Source organism: Micromys minutus (assembly GCF_963924665.1).
Source record: "Micromys minutus genome assembly, chromosome: 4".
Taxonomy (NCBI): Eukaryota; Metazoa; Chordata; class Mammalia; order Rodentia; family Muridae; genus Micromys; species Micromys minutus.
In genome coordinates this window covers 42,760,240-42,786,708 of record NC_137973.1, presented here as the reverse complement: position 1 = coordinate 42,786,708, position 26,469 = coordinate 42,760,240, and the positions used below count along the sequence as shown (strand labels likewise).

Sequence of the window (26,469 nt, the reverse complement as noted above, 5' to 3'; positions counted from 1 at the left end):
TGAGTTTACAAGACAGGGATCTTCTGGCCTGTATTTGATGCAAACACTTAGAAGAAAATTCATTAAGAAAGCAAAGACTGCACGCTAGACCAAAATAATGTAAAAATAAGTGTTTATTTTGTGTTTACAGTGGTGAAGACCATGTAAGCATTCAACATTTATTCCATTTTTAAAAAGTGCTTTTAACAACTACCTACCCAGTTCTTTTCTTAAAAGTCAGTTACAATATGCTGTAACCTCAAAGACAAATTCTCGATAGTCACTTGAGACAAGCTGCCTCTCTTCTGCAGTAAACTGGCCGTGATAGCTTCAGCTTGTCTTAATCGCGTCTCCCTGGATTGCTGCAGTCACTCAAGAGCAGCGTCTGTTTGTTAGCCATCAGAGGAGATCCCATCCCCAATGGGCATCTGTAATGAAATACAGAGATGCAATTGTAAATGTTTTTAAAGGGGTTCACTTGGATTCAAAGAGTCAGAAGTGCCGGCAGTACTTCCTGTCCTCTCTTCACATGTGTTGAAGGAGGCGTTCATTTCTCTCCAGAATTATACCCGAGCTTTTCCCATTTCCCAGTCATGAGTGGGTCCAGTCCACAGAGATAACTGCTTTAGACACAGATGTTCAGAGTCTGAATAAACTGGATAAATTCTCTCACCCATTCGTTATGTGTCTGCTACAATACTGTCTTAATGCAAAAGCCTTTTGTTTGGGGGAAATTTTTTACTTTCCTGATGAAATACTAAAGGCATTTACTCTTCTTCTATGTTCATTCCCCTTCTTTCTTTCTCTGCCCCTCACCTTTCCCAAAGGCAACTCCTTTGTCCTCAATTTCCAATAAACCTGCCTTTAATATGATCTAATCTTTTTTAAAAGGCATTTACAATGATAAACAAAGTTATATTGACATATAAAATTAGTTTTTCAGATATCAAGATCGAGGTAGAAAAAAAGGAGCATCATACGTTTGTATAAGGAAATCAAAAGTCAACTAACTGTTCAGAATGTCCTGTTGAAACAGCCTGCCTGACTCAAGATATAATTCTTGAGTGGTATCACTTTGGAAAGCAGCTGAATACAGTGCAGTGTGGATATGGTTACAACAACAAAGAACATCTTCGTGCACAGAAACAGTGCTGACTAGGACTTGTACAAAATATAGAAATTGCCTTTTTAGAGGTATAAAATGGAGCATGCCCCTTAAAATCACACACACACACACACACACAATGTTGACTTAAAAATGTTAATACATCTTGTTCTCTATCTACAGCTTTCTGAAAACCAGAATTACATTTAGCCAAGACAATATAGTAAACTGAACAGCATCAAAGCAACTGCTAAATTCTAAGCATGAAAAGGGGTCTTTATAAATCTGGCATTACGTGGTAGAGAATAAAGCCATTCTCAGTCACTGACAAAGTATGGATAGAACCATGTTATCCTCAGGCTCGTCTTAGTGAGACCTAATGGAAAATGTATGACGAGGAAACAGGCCTGGTAGCCATGATATTCTGCAGGTGGCTACCTAGAAACAGATGAGCGACAGGTGATGGGTACTGTGTGGCAGCAGCCGACACTGATTAAATGCCCTGTTAGTAAACTAGGTTTCAGAGGGCCTTCCATCAGCAAGCACACACTGACCAATTGGGTCCTGTTGCTTTGCTAGCTGCATGTAACAATATAGCCAAAGCAGCATTTAACATGAGTTAAATGCCTGTTAATATCACCTCAGTTGTCTGCTACAGCACTAACTTAAAAATGTAAATTTTACCAAACCCTGTTCTAAAATACAATATACATCCTAACAGCTAAGAGATTCTGATGGTCTGTAAAACTATTATTTAAAGTTGGCAACTTTCTAGTAAATTTCATCATATTTGTAAGGAAGGATGAAGAGTCAATACAGACTTCTGTGCCTTGTTCCTTAGCCACAGGGGCTGCTGACAGGATCAGTCCCGCATGCTGCCGCTGCAGCTTCTGTGCTGTGTAGACGGCCCCCTTGTGGGCTGCACTCAGAGCCTGCCTTCAGCTCTGTCTTCGGCTGGGCCTTCACTATGGGTGAGCTTTCAGCAGTGCCAGGAACTTGGCCAGAGACCTCCTTGGCAGAGAGGCTGTATTCTGTCGGAGTGATCTCCCCCGGGAGTTCACCAGTCTCTTTGAGGTTTGTATTCACAATGGATGATTTATGCTTTAAAATACAGAATTATATTAACCATTAGTAAAATATAAAGTTTCATTGCCAGTTCTTATCCAAATCTATCATAACTTGCTCCAAACATCTTAAAAAGCTGGTTCTTGAGTTGCATAGTTAAAGCACTGAGCATCACAAAACTACGTGAAGGAATGGAGACAATGAGGCGTGTAGATGGTCTGCTGACCATGCTTAGGAAAGATCAAGAAGATTGGCTACCACTAATGTGTCTTCCTGCCTGGTAAGAATAATTCTTTCACAAACGCTTAGTGACCCTGTTTTAAGTTCTAGGGCTAGGAATATAAAAGGAGCAAAACACAAAACCTGTTCCCATAGGAACCTACATTTAGCTGGGAAATGAATCAGACAGGACACGAGTATTACATCTGAAGTACAGGCTACATAGGGAAGATGTGGTAAGTGGTAGACGGAGTATGTTCAAACTGCAGTTTAAGATGATGTAAAGGCTGAAGACCGTGCGTGCGTGCGTGCGAGCGAGTGAGCGACACCCAGTCCCGAAGGCAGAACAAACACGCAGACAGCAGATGGTCAGTAAGACAGTGGGCATGGGACATGGACGTGGTGAAGCAGGGAGGCCCGGACCACTGTGTAGGTGGCGTTTGCAGTGCGTGACAGGTGGTGAACAGCTGTAAGAGCTGGAAGAACCACCTCAGGCTGTCTACACACACCTCAGGCTCTCTACACACTAATATCCACAGCTGCATTTGTCATTTCTAGTTTTCTCAAACACTGCAAATAATTCCTTTTAAAGGCAGAAATGAAAATGTTCCTTTAAAACAATAGCAGTGCTACAAAATGTAGTTCAGTGGCCTAGTATGTGTGAGACCCAGTTCAATGCCTAGGACTGCTAATACTCGATACCAGTAATGAACCTCTCGTCTTGCAGTGAACATCCCAGTCCAGCCCTGAGCTATTTCGTTCTTCTGAACCATAGACTCTACAGAGCTCCTAACCCCTCTCTTCCATCCAGGCTGGGCCACCAGAGCTCTACAGCTAGTCCCCTCGCACTCTTAGGCCCTCAGTGAGGCCTCTGATCTTGTCAGAAGCAGAAATTTCAGTCACACATTTGGCTTCCTGTGAGTTCCCAAATACCACCTGTTACAAAGAATACAGTCGAATGGTATTTGACATACAAAGTAAATCCCATTTTCTGAGGAAGCTGGACTGGTGACATGAGAAGAAAGGATGACTAGTGTCACTGGTGACATCACTGACAGGGTAGAGTAAGAGCACTTGGGCCTACAGTGAATCGAGAGTTGCTGACTTACGCTGGGGACCACTTCTGGATGTTCTGGTGCCTCTGTGTCAGGTAAATCAAATGCCCGGAGCACTTCAGGGCTCTTGTTGCCAGAGTGAAACCTCACGTCAACGTGTCTCTGTCTCAGAACAGTTCTTTCACACGCATGCATTTTGTCATAAGGGCCTTGCTCAATGGAACCAGCTGGGCCTCTGTAGGAGAAATCTGCATCACCTGCGCCACCATGGAATCTATAGTCAAGTTCCTTCTGTCGTCTTCTGCCGTCTGGCTCAAGTGCTCGGGGAGGTTCTCTTTCAGGACCACTGAAGTTTCTCAGCATAGGAACTGACTTTCCAGCACCATAGCAGAAGCTCTGTGAAGAAATAAATACAAATAGGCTCTGAAGACTCAGTAACTGACAGATAGTAAAGTAGTAACTATGTGATTCAGGCTTTAGGGAGTTGGAGAGATGGCTCAGTGGTTAAGAGCACTGACTGTTCTTCCAGAGGTCCTGAGTTCAATTCCTAGTAACCACATGGTGGCTCACAACCATGTGTAGTGGGATCTGATGCCCTCTCTGGTGTGTCTGAAGACAGCTACAGTGTACTCACATAAATAAACTTTAAAAAAAAAAAAAAAGAAAGAAAAATGTCTAACAGTATTTATATATACAGTTAATTTCACTCTTTAATTAAAAACTTTAGACTAGTAGAAGCCAAAGTAGCCAATAAAATGTACCAAATAACTAATATTAAATATTTCAATCAGCTTGGCATACTTTGAATATGTAACAGTCATTGAGACGTAAAAATTTAAATTACAAAGTTCTGGAAATTTAAATTTAAAAGCCTGGTCAATGCTCATGTTTCTGTTCATACTCATTTATGGGCAAATGATGAAAATTATTAATTGCATCTCATAATCAATCAGACACCACGACAAAAGTGAAAAGGGAACAATTCTGTCAGTGCCCATCACACTGTAACCGCAGTTCTCGTTTAAAGATTTATTTTATGTATATATGAGTCCGCTGTAGCTGTCATCAGACACACAGAAGAGGGCATCAGATCCCATTACAGATGGTTGTGAGCCACCATGTGGTTGCTGGAGAGTGAATTCGGGACCTCAGGAACAGCCATCCCTCCAGTTCCTGGGAGTCTTCACTTTTGATTCTAACTGCATGTGTTTTGAAGGTCATGGCTACAAACAAGACGCTGAACTGGGAGATTACATGTGACAAAATGCATGCGTGTGCGAGAGTTGTTCTGAGACAGAGACATTGACATGAGATTTCACTCTGGCAACAAGAGCCCTGAAGTGCTCCAGGCATTTGATTTACCTGCAGTACAAACACAACCACAGGGGAACTAAGAGCAATATCTGTAGTAAGTATCCTCTCTTGCACACCCACTCCCACACCCTCAGTATGCACACCCACTCCCACACCCTCTCAGTATGCATACCCACTCCCACACCCTGTTCTGTTCTGCTCTGCAAAGCTCACACTAGAACAAAAGCCCCATTTCTTCACACAGGAAACAGTCAACCAATTTCCTGTGTGTTCACGATACACTGAAAAAGAAATTATTCTAAACCATTGTTACAATGCATACAAACAAGAAGAATATATGAAGTCTCAACTCATTAAAAATCACCTATACCTGTGAGCACAGTATTATTACCCCAAATCTAATGATTTGAGAGTTGCCTTCTTTTTTATAAAAAGTACCACTACCAGCAATGCTAACGTACTAACCAGGACAGCCAATGCGATAATCACAAGCACCGGAATGTGAAGTAACACTGGGATCTCCTTCATGAGAGCGTTCAAGAATTCACCAGTCCCTTTTCCAAGGTACTTTAATGGTTCTGTTACAAAGTTAGTGAACGTAACTGCCAGAGCCTAAAACCAAAGATCAGAGCAATTTAACTTCAAGACGGACATTTACACGCAAAACTTCACTGAGCACTGAGGCTCAAATCACACCAATTAGCATACATGTTTTTGTGTATGTGTATGTATGTTCTGAGAGCGAGTCTCTCATAGAGCTCACACTATAACCCAGCCAGGCCTTGAAAGCCATCTTCCCACGTCTCTATGATTACAGGTGCACAACAGGATTTAACCTAAATTTGAAAGCCAACGTTTAATGGATCTATTGTTTTTTTTCCATTTATTATTAGCCTTATCCTTTACAAAGGCAAAGAATTTGTGACACACAGTAATTATTATAAAATTATTATATATTCTATACCTTTGTTGGTGGAACAAGCCAAACAGGGTTGACTACTAAGAGCTCATAGTACTTTTGGCACGGGTCATCCTTATAGGTCCATGAACTTCTAAACCATTCTATATAGAGAAACAGACAAAACGATCAAGGAAAAACGTAGATGCATTTCTTTCACAAGTAAGATTTGTTTTGACTCTGCGCCCACCCACTAGTACATTTTGAGTTGTTTTGTATTTTAAATACTCTCTATAATGTTAATTATTTTAAGTCCAAAATCATATTTTCAAAATCCATTCCAATTCAGCGAATCTTATGGACATGACAAAATAAATGTTTGCTTTATAGACTTTCAAAGGGTAAATAATCAGTGTTTATACACACAAACATAAGTGAGACTGAGAAGTGGGAGTAAGACTGTCTGCTTCTATCCTGGCTTAATGCTGTGTAAAATGTTATAAGAGGGAAGAAGACTAAAGATCTCTAATTATCTCAGCAAAATCCACTTTAAAAAGTGAGTTCTAGCTCTTGCAGCCTTGCTCTCCCAACCCCTCTTGCTTTTCCCTTCCCCCCTCTCTCCCACATGCTCATGGCCGGCCTCTACTCCTCTACTTCCCTCTCTCTCTCTCTGCCTCTACCACCCTCTTAACTTTCCCATGACCTGAATAAACTCTATTCTGTACAAAAAAAAAAAAAAAAAAAAGAAAAGAAAAAAAGAAAGTGAGTTCTAACACATTTTCATTCATTTATTTATTTACTTTATATCCCAACCAAAACACCGCCTCCCTCCTCTCCTTCCCTAACAAAAATTTTAAAATAGAATATTCTCTTAATTTTCCTAGAGCAGCTTCATGCATGTTTGAAATCTGGCCTGCACCAGGGGAAGCATGTTGTCCCCTGAAACCAAGACCCCAAGCTGAACTGGGTTAATCTTACAGCTTCCAAAAGGGACAACCGATAGGGAGACGGCTCAGTGCTTAGCAGTACTCGCTCTTACAGAGTGCCCAGGTTCAGTTCCAGCAACCACACTGGGCTCTCAACCATTAACTCCATTTTCAGGGGATCGATGCCTCTTTCTGACCTCCTAGGGCACTAGGCACACGTGTGGTACACAAACATACATGCAAACAAAACACTCAAACACATTTTTTTAAGATCTAAGAAAAACAAAGTTAATTCTGGGACCTACTTGTAGTCTCTACTGAGAATCTGCTCTGTGTCCGTCATTACAGACTGGTGTTTATAAAGTGTCTTTGAATATTAAACTGTTCCAGTCTAGATTTCAACAGTTAGTGGTTAGTATTAGTAAGAATTTTTACAAAATCTGAAAGGATAGAAAACAACTTTTCGCTTAGTTAAAAAAAAAAAAAACTGTAAGAAAGCTATAAAGTAATACTTTATATATAAGGAGATTAAAGCTAAAACATATTATTTTATTATACATTCAGTTTTAGTAAATTTCTGCTGAAGACCTAGATAATGCTATAGGTGCTGAACGGGGAGCCTAGGACCCTTCAGTCAAACAAGGCCGACTGAAGACGCCACACCACTCACATGGTTTGAACCGGTCTCGCTAACTTGCTGAAGCTTGGCTGGAGCCTGCAAGCCCCTGGAGCAGCTGGATTACTGCAGTTCCTCCTCCACCCACCGCAGGTGACCTGTACACGGTCTCATCTTAAAGGTTCAGTCACAGCTTCCTGTGGCATTTCGTGTGTTATGACTGGTCATTTTGCTGGTGCTTTTCACCTTACCCCAGAGACTTCCAGTCCAGTCCATCTTCTCAACACACGCGTTGTTTAATGGCTCCATCTTGGCAATGTTCGCCTGATGCTGGGCAAAAGCTACCTGGTGGGCACAAAGGAAGCACAAGAGAAGCCGGCAGCTGAGGGCCAGGGATGCAAAGCCAACAAAACCTATTTTATCATTGTCCAGACCATTTAGCCAAACAAGACTTTAATTCCTTTTTCGTAAGATTTTTCCGACAGGGTCTCGCTGGCTGGTCTGAAACTGCTATGTGGACCAGGATGTCCTCAAACTCAGACACCCTGCCTCACAAATGCTGGGTTAAAGACTTGTGCTGCTATTACCAGGTTTAGGTCTAAAAAAAATTTTTTTTCAAGACAGGATTTCTCAAAAAAAAAAAAAAAAAAAAAAGAGACAGGATTTCTCTACATAACTTTGGCTGTCCAGGAATTCATTCTGTACGCCAGGTTGGCCTCAAACTTAAGAGATCCACCTGCCTCTGCCTCCTGAGTGCTGGGATTAAGAAAAACAAATGTAAAGACTGTGATTTTCAGCTCATGAAAACACACTTTTCCTTTTTTTTGAGATAAGGTCTTGTACAGCCCAGGTTGGCTTCCTATGGTACTAAAGATAACCTTGAATTCCTGTCCCTGCATCCCCCACTGAAGCACTGCGATTTCAGATGTGGACTAGAACCAGCTACAGCAGCAGTCTTAATGCAACAAAAGGGCTAAAGCTAACTACAATGCTTCATACCATCTTTGTATGTAATTATGATGCAGGAAAACTAATTTTTTGTAACTTTGGCGGGGTGTGGGATGATGTCATTATGCAGCTAGGTGGGTCCAGCCTATCACTGGATGAGAAGGAAGGGTAGGTGGGGTAAAAGGCTAGAAAAAGGAGAGGAGGAGAAGTGAGAGAATCAAAATGGAACCAGAGGAGGAGGTTCTAGATCCAGGTGGTCTTAATTGACGATAGGCAGATCTGATTATTTCTAAGGGTTTCTATGGGTCAATCTATGTCGTATCTATGTGGGTGATTTATATCTGTGTCAACTGGTTTCAAGTTTATTGTGTGGATGAATTGTGAGTTGAGAATTTAACATATAAATATGATTGATAAATTATTGACTATTGAGTCATGATTTTACAGGGCTGTGAGGAATGAGAGCAAAGTTCCAGGCTGACACAGAGAGAGCTGGAAGAGGGCAGCCAGCAGACCAGTAGACCACTAGGTCTGAGAGTACTTGGGAGCAGCGTGAAGCTGCTGAGACAAAGATACCCCGCAGTGCCATGTGGCCCTAATGGTGCCAGCACTAGTGCAGGATAAAAGGTTACAGCATTTTTTTATTTACTGCAAGTGGAGGGGGAAGGATGGTTCAAGACAAGGTTAAAGTGTAGCCCTGGCTGCTCTGGAACTCACTCTGTAGAGCAGGCTGGCCTAGAACTCAGAGATCTGGTTGCCTTTGCCACCGAAGAGCTGGTATTAGAGCCATATACCACTTCCACCCAGCAAGACTATTTTTGAGAAGGAATTCATATATGGTGCATGTCATGACTGAAAATATTGACAACAATTCAGGTTCTTTTATAGTTCATGATAAATGGTACTTTGCTCTGGGTGGGTTTAGTATAAATGACTGCTATCAAATAGGCCTGCAGGAGTATTAAACACATATAGCTACTTACACTGTACTAGGTAGCTTGTGACCCACAGGTATTGTGAAGTCTTGAGAGAATACACATAGCTTATGTGCAAATGCTACATGACGTCTATCTGTGAGGAGGAGGTTCCCACAGGTGAGTAATTAACATTCCCCCAAGCAAGTTTTCTTCCAAGAACCTACGTGTTTAATGTGCAAGTGATTTGTTTCAGGGCCACAGAAACCAGAGCAAAGGGGAATGGAAGTGTAACCAACATCATCATAGAAATCACTGACAATCCTGGCTCACCCTTGTCAGGAAGGCTGAAATTAAATTTTCCCTTTCGTGATTAGACTATTCTGCTACAAACAGTATCCTACAATCTTATTCTTATTTTTGAAAGATAATTAAAATGTAAGAAAAAAATCTGGAGAAAAAGAAACACCCTCAAAAGTCAACAGGCTAGATGTGGTGACTTGCACCTTTAATCCTAGCACCCAGGAGGCTGGCAGAGATCTGAGTTCCAGGCTAACCTGATCTACAGAGGGAGACTCTCTTGCAAAAAATAAAAACAAATAGAAATCCAACAGTAATTTTTCATCAGTAATATGATCATTAAAAATGTGAAAGTGAGTTTACTTGTATCTTTGTTTTCTAATTTCTCTATGGTGAATATACCTTTTATATTCAAAAAGCCTAACTTTTAGGGATAGCATTTTTAATCATGACTATGTTATCACTTCTAAATAGAGAATAAAAGCTCATTTCCCAAATTATGAGTTTCTAAAGTGTGTCCACTTTGCTGGGTGCTGGGCAACAGTAAGTCAGTGATAAAAGTAGAGCTGTGTCTTTTAACGAAGGTCTCTAAACCCCTCACTGACAGTTACCGCTTTACTTCCACTGCCGAGAACCCAACAACTGTCCTCAGAGTGGATAATAGTCTCCACTTACTATGAGCTTATATTTAATTAAAAAAAACATATTTAGTACCTTATAAAGATAAATCCAATTCCATACTAGACTGAAGAGAAAGCTGATGATAAAAACGCGTTTCAGCTGCGTGTACCAGCAAACATAGGTCCATAGTTCCGTAGCCACCAACATCACAATGCAGAGCAGACACAAGAGTACCTTATAAACAGAGCTGGGAATCAGAGTCATTGCTAAGTGGTCTTCCCCACCAAAACTCACCAAAGATCAGTTTAAGAACAAAAAAGGCTAGACATGGCCAGGAATATGACAGCTCAGGAGGTTAATGATCAGAGTTCAGTCCCAGGACATACGTTGGAGGAAAACCAACTCCAGTAAGTTGTCCTCTGATCTCCGCACATACAATACCCACACACACAGTGTGCGCACAAAATAAATGAATATAGCATTTAAACAGCCTTAAAAGAACTAGATTCAAAGAAAATTACTTATATAATTTCACTGCTATATCATTCCTATAGGAAGGAACTAAGTACAGGGTCTTAATTATGTTAATTAATTTGGAAGCTTTCTGTCACCCTTATGTCATCTTACCATGAACACATTATATGGATCTACTCCAAAAAAATCTTCAAATTGCCACTTCCATGCTTCTGAGTCATGATACTTAAAGTTGATTAAAATATCGCTTAGTGCGTCATCCAAGGCTCCTGACTTCCACGGCTCTCCATTGAGAAACTTCTCTATCTCCAACAGTGTCTGTCTTGTAAGGAGGATCTCAGCATCATAGTGCATGTCTGCTTTGTTCTCATCAGGCTACCCCAGTTACCAAAAGACAGCAACAGAAACAGAATTGCATTATTACATTATTCAATGAAACACTGAGTTTAAAACCAGTTTGGGCCCGATATGGCGGGACACATCTGCATTCCAGCTCTCAGGAGGATATAAAGACCTTAAGTTCGAGGTTAGCATTGACCTTATCTCAAAAGATCAGAAACACCCTGAAACTCACTCCAACCTGGTGTAAATAGTTCTAGGTGCCAACACCACAGAAAAAGTCTGTACTTTTATGCTCAAAGACTAGCGTAAAATCCAAATACCTGTCAAAAGCATTAAAAAGGTGGCAGACAGTTCTCGGAGGCACGGTTGGCCTCACTGTGTGAAGTACACAGGTTCTACAAAGCCACTCAAAGGGCTGTGACACTTGTCAAGTGGTCAATATATCTGTTTCTGTTGACACTTAAGTCATAAATATGAGTGATTCATTACCATGGGGCACACTGCCAACCGCCCTATAATCATGCGTGAGTGTGTGTGTATGTGTGTGTGTGTGTGTTTGTGTGTGTGTTTATATAAGCATGGGGTTTGTTTTTTCCTGTAGGGTGTGTCATGGGCTTTTTTCCTGTAGGGACAGGAGGTGGCCTTCACAATTGAGACATTCCAAATGACAAAATTATTTTGAATAGTGGCATCCCTCCCTCCCCTGACGTGTGGCAACTGTAGCACTAAACAGCCAGAGTAAACTGCAGGAATAAAGACAATGGCTTTGGTATCAGAGCTGAGACAAGGCAGCAGTTGCGTTGTCTTGTTCCACAAACTTGCACATGTGCAATAACGACCGTAGAACATCTCGGGGAGATGCTCTGCTGGGAAGGTGCCTGTTCTTCAAGGATAAGGTCCTGAGTTTAGATCTCCAGCACCACATTAAAGTCAGTTATGGCGGTGCAAACCCACCATCTTACCAAGAACACAGGGACAGGAGGATCCCCGGGGCTTGCTTTTTCAGCTAGTCTCCAAGAGATGGAGGAACACACTCCAAACTGACCTCTGGACTCCCCATGTGTGAACATACATGCATGTACATGTGCGTGCATAAACAACCAAAAACAAAGAAAAAAGAAAAACTATAAAAAATGAGTGACTTAAAGTATCACCACATTTGATCTTGATGGGACAAACTTTAATGAACAGGTTATAAGGAACCTGCAAAGAATAAGGACAGACCGAATCTTTATAATTAATTAAATCTATGAGTTTCCATTTCTCACACAATTCTCAGATAGCCTAAATTTACAGTGGGTCAAATAAAAAACATGTCTTAAATTACTAAAACCACAAAAATAGTCTCCTTGAAATATACAACATTTACCTCTTTATTAGTGCAAGCTCACTCAAAGAAATCATTGTAAACAACTGGCATTCACTGACCAGTTGATACACAATTTGGATTTGATTTGATTTTTTTTTTTTTTTTTGAGACAGTCTTGTTATGAAACCTGTCTTAGTCAGAGTTTCTACTGCTGCACAAAACATCATGACCAAGAACCAAGTTGGGGAGGAAAGGGTTTATTCAGCTTACACTTCCACACTGTTCATCACCAGAGGAAGTCAGGACTGGAACTCACACAGAGCAGGAACTTGGAGGCATGAGCTGATGCAGAAACTATGGAGGGATGCTACTTACTGGTTTGCTCAGCCTGCTTTATAATAGAACCCAGGTCTAACAGCCCAGGGAGGGCACCACCCACAGTGGGCTGGGCCCTCCCGCCTTGATCACTAGTTGAGAAAATGCCTTACAGCTGGATCTCATGGAGGCATTTCCTCAAGGGAGGCTCCTTTCTCTGTGATAACTCCAGCTTGTATCAAGTTGACACAAACAAAACCAGCCAGTACATAGCCCAAAAAGGCCTCAAACCAGGGATCCTCCTGCTTCTTCATGCTCCTGAGCACAAGGATTATAGGCATGTGCAGCACACCCCAAAGGTCCATGTGCTAAGAGCTTGGTGCCCATGGTAGCACTGTAGGATTGGTTGAACTTTCAGGAAGTCAGCACACTTAGGGGGATGTCCTTGAAGGGAACTATGGGGCCAGTGTGTCCACCACATGCCATGAACATCTGCTATACCTACTAGAGGCCAGATCATCTTAGACTACAATGTCTAAAACCATGAGCCAAAACAATTTCTTTCTTTCTTTTTTGGTTGTTGTTTTTGTTTTATTTATTTTGATTTTTATTTGTTTTCTGTTCTTGAAACAAGGTCTCATATATCCTAGACTGCCCTTGAACTTGCCGTGTAGCTAAAGATGACTTTGGAATTCTGATCCTCCTATCTCTCACTGAATGCTGGAATCACAGGCATGCACACCTATACCTGATTTACAGAGCACTAAGACTACATACAAGCAAGACAAACACTACCAACTAAGCTACATCTCCAGCTGTTTTCTTCTTGATTATTTTTCAATTGTGAGAAAAAAACTGCCTAATACTGCAACTAGGACATTTCCTGTGCTTGCTTTGGCAAGCCCATATACTACAACTGGAATGACAGAGATTAGTATGTCCCTGGCAAGAAGAAGGCATGCAAATAGCATACTTTTCTTGGCTACAAAGAACATTGTCTCAAAAGCAAAAATGTAAACTTGTGACATATTTCTGGTGGCTGGAACACATGGCCAGATCAAAAAGTCTGCCTCCAACCCTAGACCAATTCTGGTGGCATAAACAATAAGGAAAAAACCTTCTACACTTACAAATGAGCATTAGATACCGCTTCTCAGCCTTCTGACTAAATGTAAAAATGAGCTTTAAAAGTATGATGCAAAATTATGTTTTTATCATGTCTTAATTCCCTAAACTGAAACAATGACTCTTAAAAATGGGTTAGTGCACAATGGTAACACTATTGTTTAGCATGTGTAAAGCCCTGAGTTTGCTCTGCATCACTACAAAATAATATAAAGTACTCCTCATTATAAGTAACACACAAGGGAGACACACAATCACACAGAGTAGAACCTACCACAATAAAAAAACTAAAACATTGTTCCCATCCTCAAATGATAATTTTACATTTCATGGCTATGAAAGTATGGGACCGGGAAAACAACAAGAAAGGTCATTATTTACCACCACCCCAGTTCCATCAGTGGTACAACAATGGAGTTGATTGAGCAAATCCTTAGGAAAATCCAGAGTGCTCAGGTAGGTTGATGTCAAGGCAATGCATGATTGGACAGGAGAGAGTGGGGCATTTTTGTAAGGCAAGAGAAAAGTGGGAGAATCAACATGGAAGCCGAGGATGACCCATCTCTGTCCAAGTGGCTCTGAGTAACCATGGGTAGATATGTGTACTTTCTAGAGATGGATTTCTATGGGTCAATTTATCGTATCTAGGTGGGTGGTTTATATCTTTGTCAAGTGGTTGTAAGCTTATTGTTTGGATGGATTGTGGACTAAGAATTTAACATATAAATCTGATTGATAAACTGTTGATTATTGAGTCATGATTTTACTCGGCTGTGGAGAATGTGAGCCAAGTTCTCAGCTGATAGGGAGAAAGCTGAGAGAGGGAGGTTTGTGGAGTGCATGGTAGAGAAAGAGCCTGGGCGCATGGCTCCACTGGAGCAGCTCCTGCGAAGTGAAAACTCCACCTCTGCGTGGAACCATTAGCAGCAGATTCCTTTTTTAATATTTACCACAACAGTGCTCTGTATGGCTTACCCTCCACTAAGCAACACTATAATGCAGGTGGTCCTAATATCTGTGTAGACAACCTTTTGGGAAAGTGTGAAGCAGTACTTTCTGAGTTCTATTACCTCACCCTTTTGGTGGGGACACAGGCTGGCCACAGGAAATGGAGGTCCTCCTGCCTCAGCATCTTAAGTACTAACGAGGACAACAGGTGTGTATCATCATGTACACGACTTCTTACACTGTGTGAAACAAATAAACTACTACAATGGTTAGCATCATCTCATCAGATACTTACAAGTCCAAGCTTGCCAGCTTCAATTAAAATCTTATTTAGATATCGCCTAAAAACAGGATTACTTTGACTTTCATAATCTTTCATTTTCTTCTTTTCACAATCATCAATCTGTAATCATACAAGAAAGGCAACAGCATCAAAGGCTACTGAGAAGGTCAAGTTCTAGATTGAGATTGGTTGTTACTTCTTGTTTGACAAAGGAGTGGCACTACTGGGAGGTGTGGCCTTGGTGGAGTAGGTGTATCCTTGTTGAAGTGTGTCAGGGGGTGGGCTCTGAGACCCTCTTAGCTGCCTAGAAGATAGTCTTCTGGTTTCTTTCAGAACAAGTAGACTCTGCTCCTCCCACACCATGCCTACCTGGATGCTGCCATGATTCCTGCTATGATAATAATAGACTGAATCTCTGAACCCAATTAAATGTTGTCCTTTATAAAAGCTGCTTTGATCACGGTGTCTCTTCACAGCAATGGGAACCCTAAGACAACAAGGTTAGGATTTACTGGTAAGTGTGACTAAAGAAAGCTTGACTGGGACACACATGGGCCTCACTTAGCACTCTCCTGCCTCCCAAGATAGACATAGCACTTGCCCACTCTATCTGTTCATTGTCCATCATCTACACCCAAGAAAGTGTCTTAACCACTGTTACTATGTCGTGCTGTACCTTCTCAGTGACCACAGGATATAACCTCCTTCCCCATTCCAGAGCCTTTCCACGCTACAACCATCACACACGGATGTATTTATGTATGTATGCATGCATGTATGTGTATATTTATATTTAACCACCCTTCACATTTGGAAGAATTATTACAACTTTTAATAAGCCAATTTACTCATCTGCTCCTCTGTTATGTCATCAACAGCTCAGCAGTATGACAGGTGGTAACAATCAAGATAAAATCTATTCCTTGTGCCAACAGTTTATAATCTCATAATTATGTTATTACAAAAATACTAAAGTACTATTTGAAAAAACAAGATGCAACTAAAAATCATACCAATAAAATATACAACTGTATAGTACATAGAGACATTACAAATGCAAAAATTAGCAAAGACAAGTAAACAAGTAACTGTCTTGGTCAGGGTTTCCACTGGTGTGATGACAGACCATGACCAAAGCATCTTAGGGAAGAAAGGGTTTATTTGGTTCCCCATGACTGTTTATCACTGAGGGAAGTCAGGACTGGAACTCACACAGGGCAGGAATCTGGAGGCAGGATCTGATGGAGGCCATGGAGGGTGCTGCTCACTGGCTTTCTCAGCCTGCTTTCTGAGAGAACCAACTCAGGGGTGGCACATCTACAGTGTGCTGGGCCCTCTCCCATCAGTCACTAAGAAAATGCCCTATAGGCTTGCCTGTAGCCTGATCTTATGGAGACATTTCTCAATTGAGGTTCCCTCCTCTCAGATAACTTCAGCTTATCTCATGGTGACATAAAACTAGCCAGCACAGTAACTTAACATAATATCTAATTTGTAAATGGAAAAAAAAAATCAAACCTTGTGAGTTAAAGAATCCAGTCTGTGCAAACAGTCTGACAATTCTTCCGCATCTGACAAGTCAGGGCTCACTTCCTTTTTCTCTGATGTGCCATATTTTACCTAAATCAAAGCAGAGATCTTATTCTTTATGCTTTAGTTATAAAAACAGGTTCCAGTAAATAAAGGCTAAAAGCCTATCGTTTTGTGACTTGGCTTCTTAAATTTTTCACTTGCATTTAACCACCAAAGAATAAGCTGGCTTACTCCCTGCTAGGCTTTACAGCCAAATGCAAACAGAAGTAACCAGACATATGTGCTTGTCCAACACCTCAGGACCCAGCACGGAAGAAAAGGAACACAGCACTTCGCATAACAGCTAATCATTGATAACTCTCACAGCTCTGTGTGAAACAGCAAAACTACACTATTCTCATCATGACAGACAAGGGTTTATCAGTGCATTTAAAAAACAAATACCTGAGCTTTTCTCATAGTTCCTGAGGCAGCATCGTAGTTAAGCATATCTGTTGGGTCAATCCAGTCATCATCATGAGCATGACCAGTTATCAGCAGCAGACATCCACAAAGGAGCATCAAACACCGCATCCTGAATACAGCTTAAAAACAGAAAGTAATGAAATACTATTTTTAAATAACTGTTTTTGTTATTATAATTGTAATAAAATTGTATTAAAAACTACTTCCTTCTAGAGTTAACACTTTCTGAATAAAGGACAAAAATAATGTACATAAGGGCTGGAGAGATGGCTCAGAGGTTAAGAGCACCAGTTGTTCTTCCAGAGGTCCTGAGTTCAATTCCCAGCAACCACATGGGATCTGATACCCTCTTCTGGTCTGCAGGCATACATGCACACAGAATGCTGTATACGTAAATAAGTGTATCTTAAAAAAAAATAAAAAGAATATACATAAAATTCAAACAAAACAACCCAGTAAAATAGTTCCAGGTATAGCTCAGTTAAAAGAGAACTTCACCAACAAGTACAAAGCTCTGGGTTCAATTCCAGCACCTCCAAAACCAGGCATTATGGTGCCCACTTATAATCCTCACACTGGAGAGGTAGATACAGAAGATCAGAAGTTTATGGCCAGCCTTAGCTACATACTGGCTTTGTGGCCAGCCTAGGATACATGATACAGTCTTTTTGAAAAATAAAATACAATTGGACCCCATAGACTCGTGTGTTTCAATGTTGGCCCACGGGGAGTGGCATTATTAGGAGGTGTGGGGGGTTGGGCTCTGAGGGTTCTATGTTCAAGCTCCTCCCAGTGTGGAAAAGTCCTTCTGGCTGGCTGCAGAACACAGTCTCCTGTCTGCCTTTAGAATTCTCAGCTCCTCCAGCACTATGTTTGCCTGGATGCTGTCATGCTTCCCACCATGACTAAATAAACTAAACCTCTAAAATTGTAAACCAGCCCCAAATTAAAATTATAAATTAAACTCCTTTATAGTTGCTTGGTCGGGCTGGAGAGATGGCTCAGAGATTAAGAGCACTGACTGCTCTTCCAGAGGTCCTGAGTTCAATTCCCAGAAACCACATGGTGGCTCACAACCATCTGTAATGGGATCTGATGCCCTCATCTGGTGTGTCTGAAGACAGCTACAGTGTACTTATATATAATAAATAAATAAATCTTAAAAAAAAAAAAGTTGCTTGGTAATGGTGTCTCTTCACAGCAATGGAAACGCTAAGACAAATGGTATTCACATCTAAGTAAGTGTGTGTGTGTGTGTGTGTGTGATGTATTCACACACACAAAGTAGTCTCATAAAACATAGGCATGTTACTATGTCTCTGTCATTTGATTCCTATCTCTTCTATACCGAAAGGACAGACAGCCACATGAAAACTTGTGTGTGAATGATGGGCACACAGTTCAAACTACAGAAACAGCCCAAATCCATCAACTATAAAATGGGCAAATAAAATATGGTATATAGCTGTAAGCATAGATTTGACTGCTTTACTGTGTTCTTTTTCCTACCACCCTTCTCCACCCACACCCCTTCCACCCCACATCCCTAGCTAGGTAAGAGAGAAAGTGTTAGAGGACGGAGGTGTTGCGTGTTAGGCTACTTCCTGCTGATTAGGAGCACCAAGTTCCGTGAGGCAACATTGATCTTCATTGTCAGGATATCCAATTTCTCCTTTTTATCTCTCATAGCCACTTGACAAACCACAACAGAAACCAGCAGAAACAGGGGAGCAGCAGCTCCCTCACCTCTAAGGGTTTTTATATACCCTCTGAGGAGTCCCCACAATTAAACTATCTGCAGCTGGCAAAACCACACCCCTGCTAGAGCACAAGGCAAATCATAGTCTGCTGCTGTGGACAGTGTGAAGCAGCCCCATATCCCACACCTGGGGTTAAAATAAAAACATTCTCGTGACATTTCTACATTTTTAAAGAAACCAAAATTCTAACTACATATAGCTATCCTTACTCAAGAATATTTAGGCATAAAAGCAATTAAGTGCTGATACCATTCTGCAATGATACTAAACGAAACTTTGTATAATGATAGAAAGTCAGTTCACATGTGCTGGAGGCTGGGTTTATAAGGGAATTGTCCCTGAAGGGTACAAGTACTGAACAACACTCTAAACTGTGATAATTAGACAGGTCTGTGAGTATATTAAAATGCAACAAACCGTGTTTTTCTTTTAAGGCACTGAGGTCTATGTTACCCAGGCTAACCTCACACTACTGGGCTCAAACTATCCTACCTCGGTCTCATGATTAGCTGACACTGCAGGTGTGCCTCGTGGCACTCAGCTTCTGAACTTATTTTGGGAGTCTGGCCTTGCCTTCCACCTTGAGGCATCTGCCTACCTGGCCCCTGGATTTCTAGTTAGTTGTCTCTGTTGTTATAGTGCAGGGGTTACAGACGTATGTCACTGCACACAGCTTTTTACATGGACACTAGAGACCAAACTCAAGTCTTCAGGCTTGCCAGCAAGCACTTTTACCCTGAGCTATTTCCCTAGGCCCCGAATTCCTGAAATTGTAATTTCAAATGAATGGAGAACACTTATTCCATCTGATGAAATGGAGTGTTACCTGATCATACAGCCCAAAAAGTCAAACTGGTAAGATGGTTCAGCAGGAAAAAGCCTTGCTATGCAAGCCTAGGAACTAGAGACCAATTCCAAGAATCCATGTAAAGATGGAAAGAGAGAACTATTGTGAGGCTTTCAGAAGTCCCACTTGGGTTTTAATAAAGATGTAGAGACATCTGTATAGTATAAAGCTATTGGCCTGTTTGCTGGGGCAGTCTCTCAGCCAGCCTCCTAAGAGACTCTCTGCCATTGCATCTCTCCAGGTGGCTCTCCCTGCCTTACGTCCCTACTCTGCTCTCCTTCATGCTTCTGCCCCACCTGGCTTCTCTCTTCCTCCCCTGTCTGCCCCAGGCCCCAGCTCTTTATTCTACAAAAAGCCATATTCCTTATCCATCCAGACTGAACCAATCAGCAACAGAACAATGCCCGGTTCATTTCTCTTCCTTACCTTTGGCATTGAGGGCTATATGATCTCCACCATGGCTGCTTGCCTTTTAACAAGATAATTTCTGAGAACCATCTTTTGGGCATCGAGAAATAAGCATTTACATATAGAAGACAGGTACTGGGCCATAGAAATGACAAAACCAAATGTACTGCCAGCACATGGCTCTGCCAGCAGAGCAATTAGCAAAGGAAAATACAGGAGCATACCTACATAGCCATTAGATACAATGAGTATGTGGGGGGGGGTATGAAAATACAGGAGCACACCTACATAACCATTAGATACAATGTGTATGTGGGGGGGATGAAAATACAGGAGCACACCTACATAACCATTAGATACAATGTGTATGTGGGGGGGATGAAAATACAGGAGCACACCTACATAACCATTAGATACAATGTGTATGTGGGGGGGATGAAAATACAGGAGCACATCTACATAACCATTAGATACAATGTGTATGTGGGGGGGTATGAAAATACAGGAGCACACCTACATAGCCATTAGATACAATGTGGGGAGGGGAGGGGGACGTAGGTTACTTCAACAGGAAACAAATCCTGAACAAAGCTGTCCTCAGTGCCCACATGCACATCACAGACACCCATACAAAGTAATAAAAAAAATTAAGTCAATGAAATGGAATATATATATATATATATATATATAGTATGTGTCCTAGAGCTCAATACAATTTGCTAGAAAACAAATATTTCTTTTTAAATGTATTGCATGTGCATATTGTGTATGCATGTTTGTAGGTTAAGGTCAGAGGTCATTATCAGGTATCCTTTAATGCCTTCCCACTTCATTATTTTCGATGGGATCTCTCACTGAACCAGAGCACATCAGTTTAGTCTCTAGGCAATGAGCTCCAGGAATCCTCTTGCCTCCAGCCCTCTGACCCAGTGTTTGAATTATAGGCATGTGCCATTGAGCCTGGCTTTTTAAGTGAATTCTGGAATATCTAAACTCGGATCCTTACGCTTGAGCAGCAAGCACTTTACCAACGGAGCCACCTTCCCCGATATTTCAGTCAGACCTACCTCACCAATTAAAAAAAAAAAAAAACTTTTATGGGCCAGAGTTGGAACACATATTTGCCACCGCACACACGTGGAGGTCCCAGGACAACCTACAGCAGTTGGCTTTCTCCCTCACCATGTGGGCTCTGGGATCTGAAAGCTCATTTACCGTTAACCAGCAAGAACATTTACCAGCTGAGCCATCTTGCCAACCCTTCCCTAATTTTTGAAACAAATCATTTTAAAAAAATATGAAGGTTGAAGAGATGGCTCAGCGGTTAAGAGCACCAACTGCTCTTCCAGAGATCCTGAGTTCAATTCCCAGCAACCACATGGTGGCTCACGACCATCTGTAATAGGATTCGAGGCCCTTTTCTGGTGTACACTGAAGCTACAGTGTACTTACAAGCATCAAATGAATAAATCTTTTTAAAAAATGAAATTAATGCTAAAACAAGTGTCTAAAGAAATGTCTCACTGGGTAAGAGCACTTGCTACTCGTCCTGAGGAGTCCAGTTCTCAGCATCCACATGGGGTGGCTCGGAAGTGCCTGTAACTTCAACTTCAGGGATCCAAACTTCTCATTTAAGTTCTATGGGTACCCACATATGCATACACCCACATTAAAAAAAAAAATAACAAATTTTTTTTTAAAGATTCAAGTGAGGTGAGTGAACTCCAAATCATTCAGAGAATATCCTGCTTAAGTATCTTACTGTCCCACTTAGTAGCTACTGGCCACATGGAGGATATTGAGTACTTGAATATAGCTAACGTGAAAAGCTGAATATTTTAACTGCCACATAATCTTTAAACACTGAAAACAGAATATTTTCACCAGCACAAAGTCTACAGGACAGTAACCACAAGATGAAAACAGTAAACAGCCTATATTTTGCTTATAAAATTAAAGGTAGGCCTAATCTAAATTAAACACTTCCCTATGCTTCCCTGATACTTTATTATCATAGCAAAGCAGAACTGAGCTGTACACTTGTCTGTCTCTCCATCAAAGGGTCTCTCAGTTGTGGCTATGTACTGACCATCTAAAGAGCTCTAAAACACCCACAGCTCTGGCCACTTTCCAGACCACTTCAGTCAGCATCTCCAGAATTGAAGCCCAACTAATCGGATTCATGAAGCTCCATGGGCGATTTCACTGTGCAGCCCAGGTAGAAAACGTCAGTGCTGTGTGAACGCTTCTGTGAAAGGGAGTGTCTCACCCACATCCATATCCCCAAAGCCGAGCACCCGGCCTTGTAGCTAGCAAATCAAGCTCAGTGTTGGGAAGCAAATGCAGATGACTCAGGCCTTAGCAAGGAGCCAAAGGATTTTAGTAGTTCAGAAATGAAGAACGCTTTTCTGATTATGAAAATCCAGGAAGATTTCACAGAGGAATAGCAAGGTTAGTGAAACCTGAAGTACAGGGGACCTTATAGTTCATGATACAGAAGAACAAAGTGCATTCTTCAGTACCTGTGAGCCAAGGATGAGTATGGTGGGTAGGAGACGCAGAGCTTGGCAGTGATGATCCCACTGTGAGAATTTAATAATCTCACCTGTGTTCAAGAATGACGAGAAGCGACTTTATATAAGTATCTACTACTGAGCCTTTGATCCCAGCACTCAAAAGGCAAAAATCAGGAGATTTCTGTGACTGTGAGGCTAGTCTGGTTTACAGACTTAATTCCAAGAGAGCCAGAAAGCTACCTAGTGACACACACACACACACACACACGATACAGACAAATCACAGTAAGACAGTGTGAACATACAGGTCATTTATAAATCACCCTTCAAGCTGCCTCCTCTCCATCAAAACATTCTCTTCCAGGGAACCATGAAGCCCCTCTCTAAAGCTATAAAAGTGGTGAACAATTGCTGGGGAGAGAAACTCTTCAGAGACATAGCTTGCTCTAAGTGCCTCACCCATGGTACAGTGAGCCCTTTTTGTCTATAGATAGATACAGTTGCCCCAGTCATAAGTAGCCCCAATAAATCCATTGTTCATTTAGCTACACTTAGTTGGAACTGTTTCTCTGGTCTGTCATTTTACCTCTGTCTGAAGTGGATAAAAATAGCCTACTCAATGGACTGGAGAGAGAGATGGCTCAGCAGTTAGAAGCACTGGCTGTTCTTCCTGAGGTCCTGAGTTCAATTTCCAGCAACCACATGGTGGCTCACAATCTGTAATGAGATCTGATGCCCTCTTCTGGTATGTCTGAAAACAGCTACAGTGTACTCATATAAATAAATAAAACTTTAAAAAAATAATCTATTTCTTTTTAAAAAGGGGGGATGGGAGAGGGGAGGAAAAGGGATAACATTTGAAATGTAAATACAAAGAACATCCAATTAAAAATAATAAAAAAAAGGTGGAAGGTCAGAGTCAGATTCCACAGCAGAATGAGCTGGGAAATAAAAAGGGGGAGGGTATGAAAGAAAACAAAACCAGAATCAACTGGAAATTCAAGCCCCCTCCTCCCCCATCAGAGTCCCATAGTCATTAAGACTAGAACTCTTTGAAAACAACAAAACTTAGAACTGATCCCACACTTCCTCCAAAGCTGCAATCTAGACCTACTTTGAGCTTAATTTAAAGACAAGTTTCTGAGCTAGGGCCAGTCTGCGCTACATAAACAGACTGGCTTGATAAACAAAAACATCATCACTAAAACTTCCTATGTTGCCTTAGTTTATGGAAAAACCTGTGTTACTCTATGACTTGTCAATGGACACGTTTGTAACATTTTCTCATTGCCTCAACTACTACATATGTGATACAGTGCGCACAACAATATATAAAAAACACATTCTCATACAACAATAAAGAGCATTTGTTACAGAAACATACACTCTTTTAATCCTTACAAAAAGTCTTGGAAAAAGTACCACTGTCTCAATCCCTTTAAAAAGAAAAACGAGTAACTTGCCCCTGGCCTCTGAGCTTGGAGAGGTTCCTTAGAGGCTGGGGTTCAAGGGTTCGAGGGTAGTGAGGAACGCTGCTGGGTCATATCACATGTGGGAAAACAAGAAGAGGGGGTTCTAACAGGGGCGGCCTTGGTGTAGCTCTTAAGAAGTGCAGGCTGACTGACAGCCGCAAAATGGGACTTCTCAGGGAAGTCACTGATTTCAAGGAATCAGACGGACTAACCGGGATAAGGGGAATCAAATTGTGTTATCTTACAAGCGGGGGTCGTTATTTAACTCACGCGTGCTCGTGTCCTTTCCTGACGCTTGAGGCTTTTTGTTTTGTTTTTAATTTTTTTGGAGACATGGGCTCTCTGTGTATCCCTGGCTGTCCTGGAACTCACTCTGTAGACCAGGCTGGCCTCAAACTCAGAGATCCCTGTGCCTTTGCCTCCTGAGTGCTGGGATTAAAGTGTGCAGCACCACTGCCCACCTGACAATTTTAATTTCCAATGTGTGCCCAGAAAACGCTGAGAAGAGCACTTTATAATCAGTGTCATGGAGAAAACTTGACGTTTTTTGCACCCAACCATAAACACACAAACTTACGGCATCTCCTAACTTTATATACTCAAATTGGATGTGGAGTTTCATACCATTACTACAACAAATCATAAATTGCATACGTGTGTGTATATGTGTGTATGTGTGTATGTGTTTGTGTGTGTATAATATTTTGGCCGTCATTATTTGTTACAGATTATGACTACGTTTCAGAAACACAAGCAAGGTTGCTCTTGCCCTAGGCTGGCCGCTCAGTATTGCTGGGAAACGGAAGATGAGGCAGGGGAATGACTGGCGGGCGCTATGTGCCGGCGTAGGATAGAACAGGCGATCGCCATGGGCCCAGGCCCCTACGCCTCCCGCGCCGCCTCCCACGCAGCCCCACGGGCCGCCCGGACCCACCGAAGAGCGCCCACTCTCGTCGGGGGTCCTACCTGCTCTTCCAGAGCGACCCGGCCCAGACCGCACGCGGAAGACGCCGAGCAGCCCAACTCAGACACCGAGGGCTCGCGCAGGAGTGCGGAGCCGACTCATCGACTCGCTCGACCCGCAGCTATGCGGCCTTCCCGCGCGCGCCGCTGATTGGCTGCGCCGTGGGGGCGGAGCAGGCCTCGCTCCTCTGCTCTGCAGTAAGGGCTTTTCAATTGCCCAACCACCAGTTCAGTTCAGAGTGTGACTAAAGGAGACTACATACACAAAACCCAAGTATGTTTATATGTATATGTGTATGTATATGTCTATATATACACACACATATATGCATATGTACACAGCTTTTATATATGCTATACATAGTATATTTTCTTACTATAAGCTTGTTTTTATATGTTCTAACTGTATAGCATTTGCAATAAAAGAAAATAAATACAAAAGTTAACTGGCAATGAGATACTATTGGTATTTAATTAGGTATTCTTGGTTACACAGACGTTGTTTACAACTTTTTAAGGTTTATTTTTAGATTTATGTATTTAATATGTATGAGTGCTTTGCCTCGTGTACTATGTATTCCACGTGCGTGCCTAGTACTCACAGAGGCCAGAAGAGGGGGTCGGTCCCTCTAAGATAGGAAGTCATGGATAATTGTGAATCACCATGTGGGTGCTGGGACTCGAAGCCAGGTCCTCTGCAAAAGCAACATGTGACCTAAACCGCTGAGCCATCCCTAGCCCCAAAATTTAGTTTTAATTCTAAATGTGTGTCTGCATATAAATGCAGTTGCCAGCAGAGGCCAGAGATATCTCATCAGGTACCTTGGAGGCAGTTATAGGTGATCATGATCCACAAAACTCAGGTGCTGGAGGCCAAACGAGTTCTTTTAACAGCTAAGCCACCTCTCCAGCCTCATTGCTACTGTTGCAGGTAGCCCTCCAGATGTAGATGATAAAATCCTACTGCTGTAGAAACCATGGCTGTGTATAAGTTAAGCTGGAACTGGATTGGATGCCTCTTCTGGGCTGGTTAGCTTTCATAACACTAGAAGATGCCATATGGAAGAAGTCACCAACGGTCTTGCCCTGCTGTGACCTTGTGTTATCCGGCTGCACTCCCAGGCAAGATGTGCCCATGTCTGCAGTAATGGCAAACTGTTAAGTGGATAGTCATCCTCTTTCCTGCTTGATTTGAGGCCCACTCCAAAGGAGGAGATTCATGCCTGGACCAGTAGACCTGGTCAAGTCTGTGTGTGGGGAGGTTATATGCCCTAGTGGGGAAGCTACTGTTGTTTTGCTTAGTAGATGTGTTGTGCATATCAAACAGCCTTCCAAATATTTATGTTTATATCCAAAAACTAGTACTGCTTTCAGGTTTGCGCAAAGAAGCGTCATGTTGCAGGAGTGGTGGTTGATACAGACCCACAACTGCTCAAAGTGCTGAGAACAAGTGGCTGGAATCTCAGCCCAGAATAGAACAGCTAACTCGATCCTTCTAAGACTCAAGGAACATCACTTTGTAGGTTGGAGGGCGGGGTTGGGGTGGAAATGGTAGAATCAGAGCCAGAGGAAAGGTAGAAAGGCAGGTGTGTTGTGGAATGTTGTCCACCTGGCATGGCATGAACTCCCTAGTAGTGAAGAGCTGTTCAAGGCAGCATCTGTCTTGACATTGTGATCATGGTAGAGGGCTCATGAGGTCCCAGCCTTCCCTGAGGAGCTATGGGCAGTTAATGATTGCTTGAGGGGAGG

The 26,469-nt window shown here is 41.9% G+C and overlaps 1 protein-coding gene across 1 annotated transcript; it reads right to left on the bottom strand.

Moving 5' to 3' along the window:
* Window positions 1-104: 104 nt before the first annotated feature.
* Window positions 105-24,837, bottom strand: CLCC1 (chloride channel CLIC like 1). The gene is made up of 12 exons (XM_080915939.1): window positions 24,724-24,837; window positions 16,734-16,873; window positions 16,275-16,376; window positions 14,769-14,876; window positions 10,588-10,809; window positions 10,054-10,194; window positions 7,429-7,522; window positions 5,702-5,799; window positions 5,203-5,349; window positions 3,478-3,819; window positions 1,906-2,185; window positions 105-407 (listed from the first exon to the last, which is right to left on the bottom strand). The coding sequence occupies exons 2-11, from the start codon at window positions 16,860-16,862 to the stop codon at window positions 1,922-1,924; spliced, it is 1,647 nt and encodes a 548-aa protein (XP_080772065.1). The 5' UTR covers window positions 16,863-16,873; window positions 24,724-24,837; the 3' UTR covers window positions 105-407; window positions 1,906-1,921.
* Between the last annotated feature and the right edge of the window lie 1,632 nt (window positions 24,838-26,469).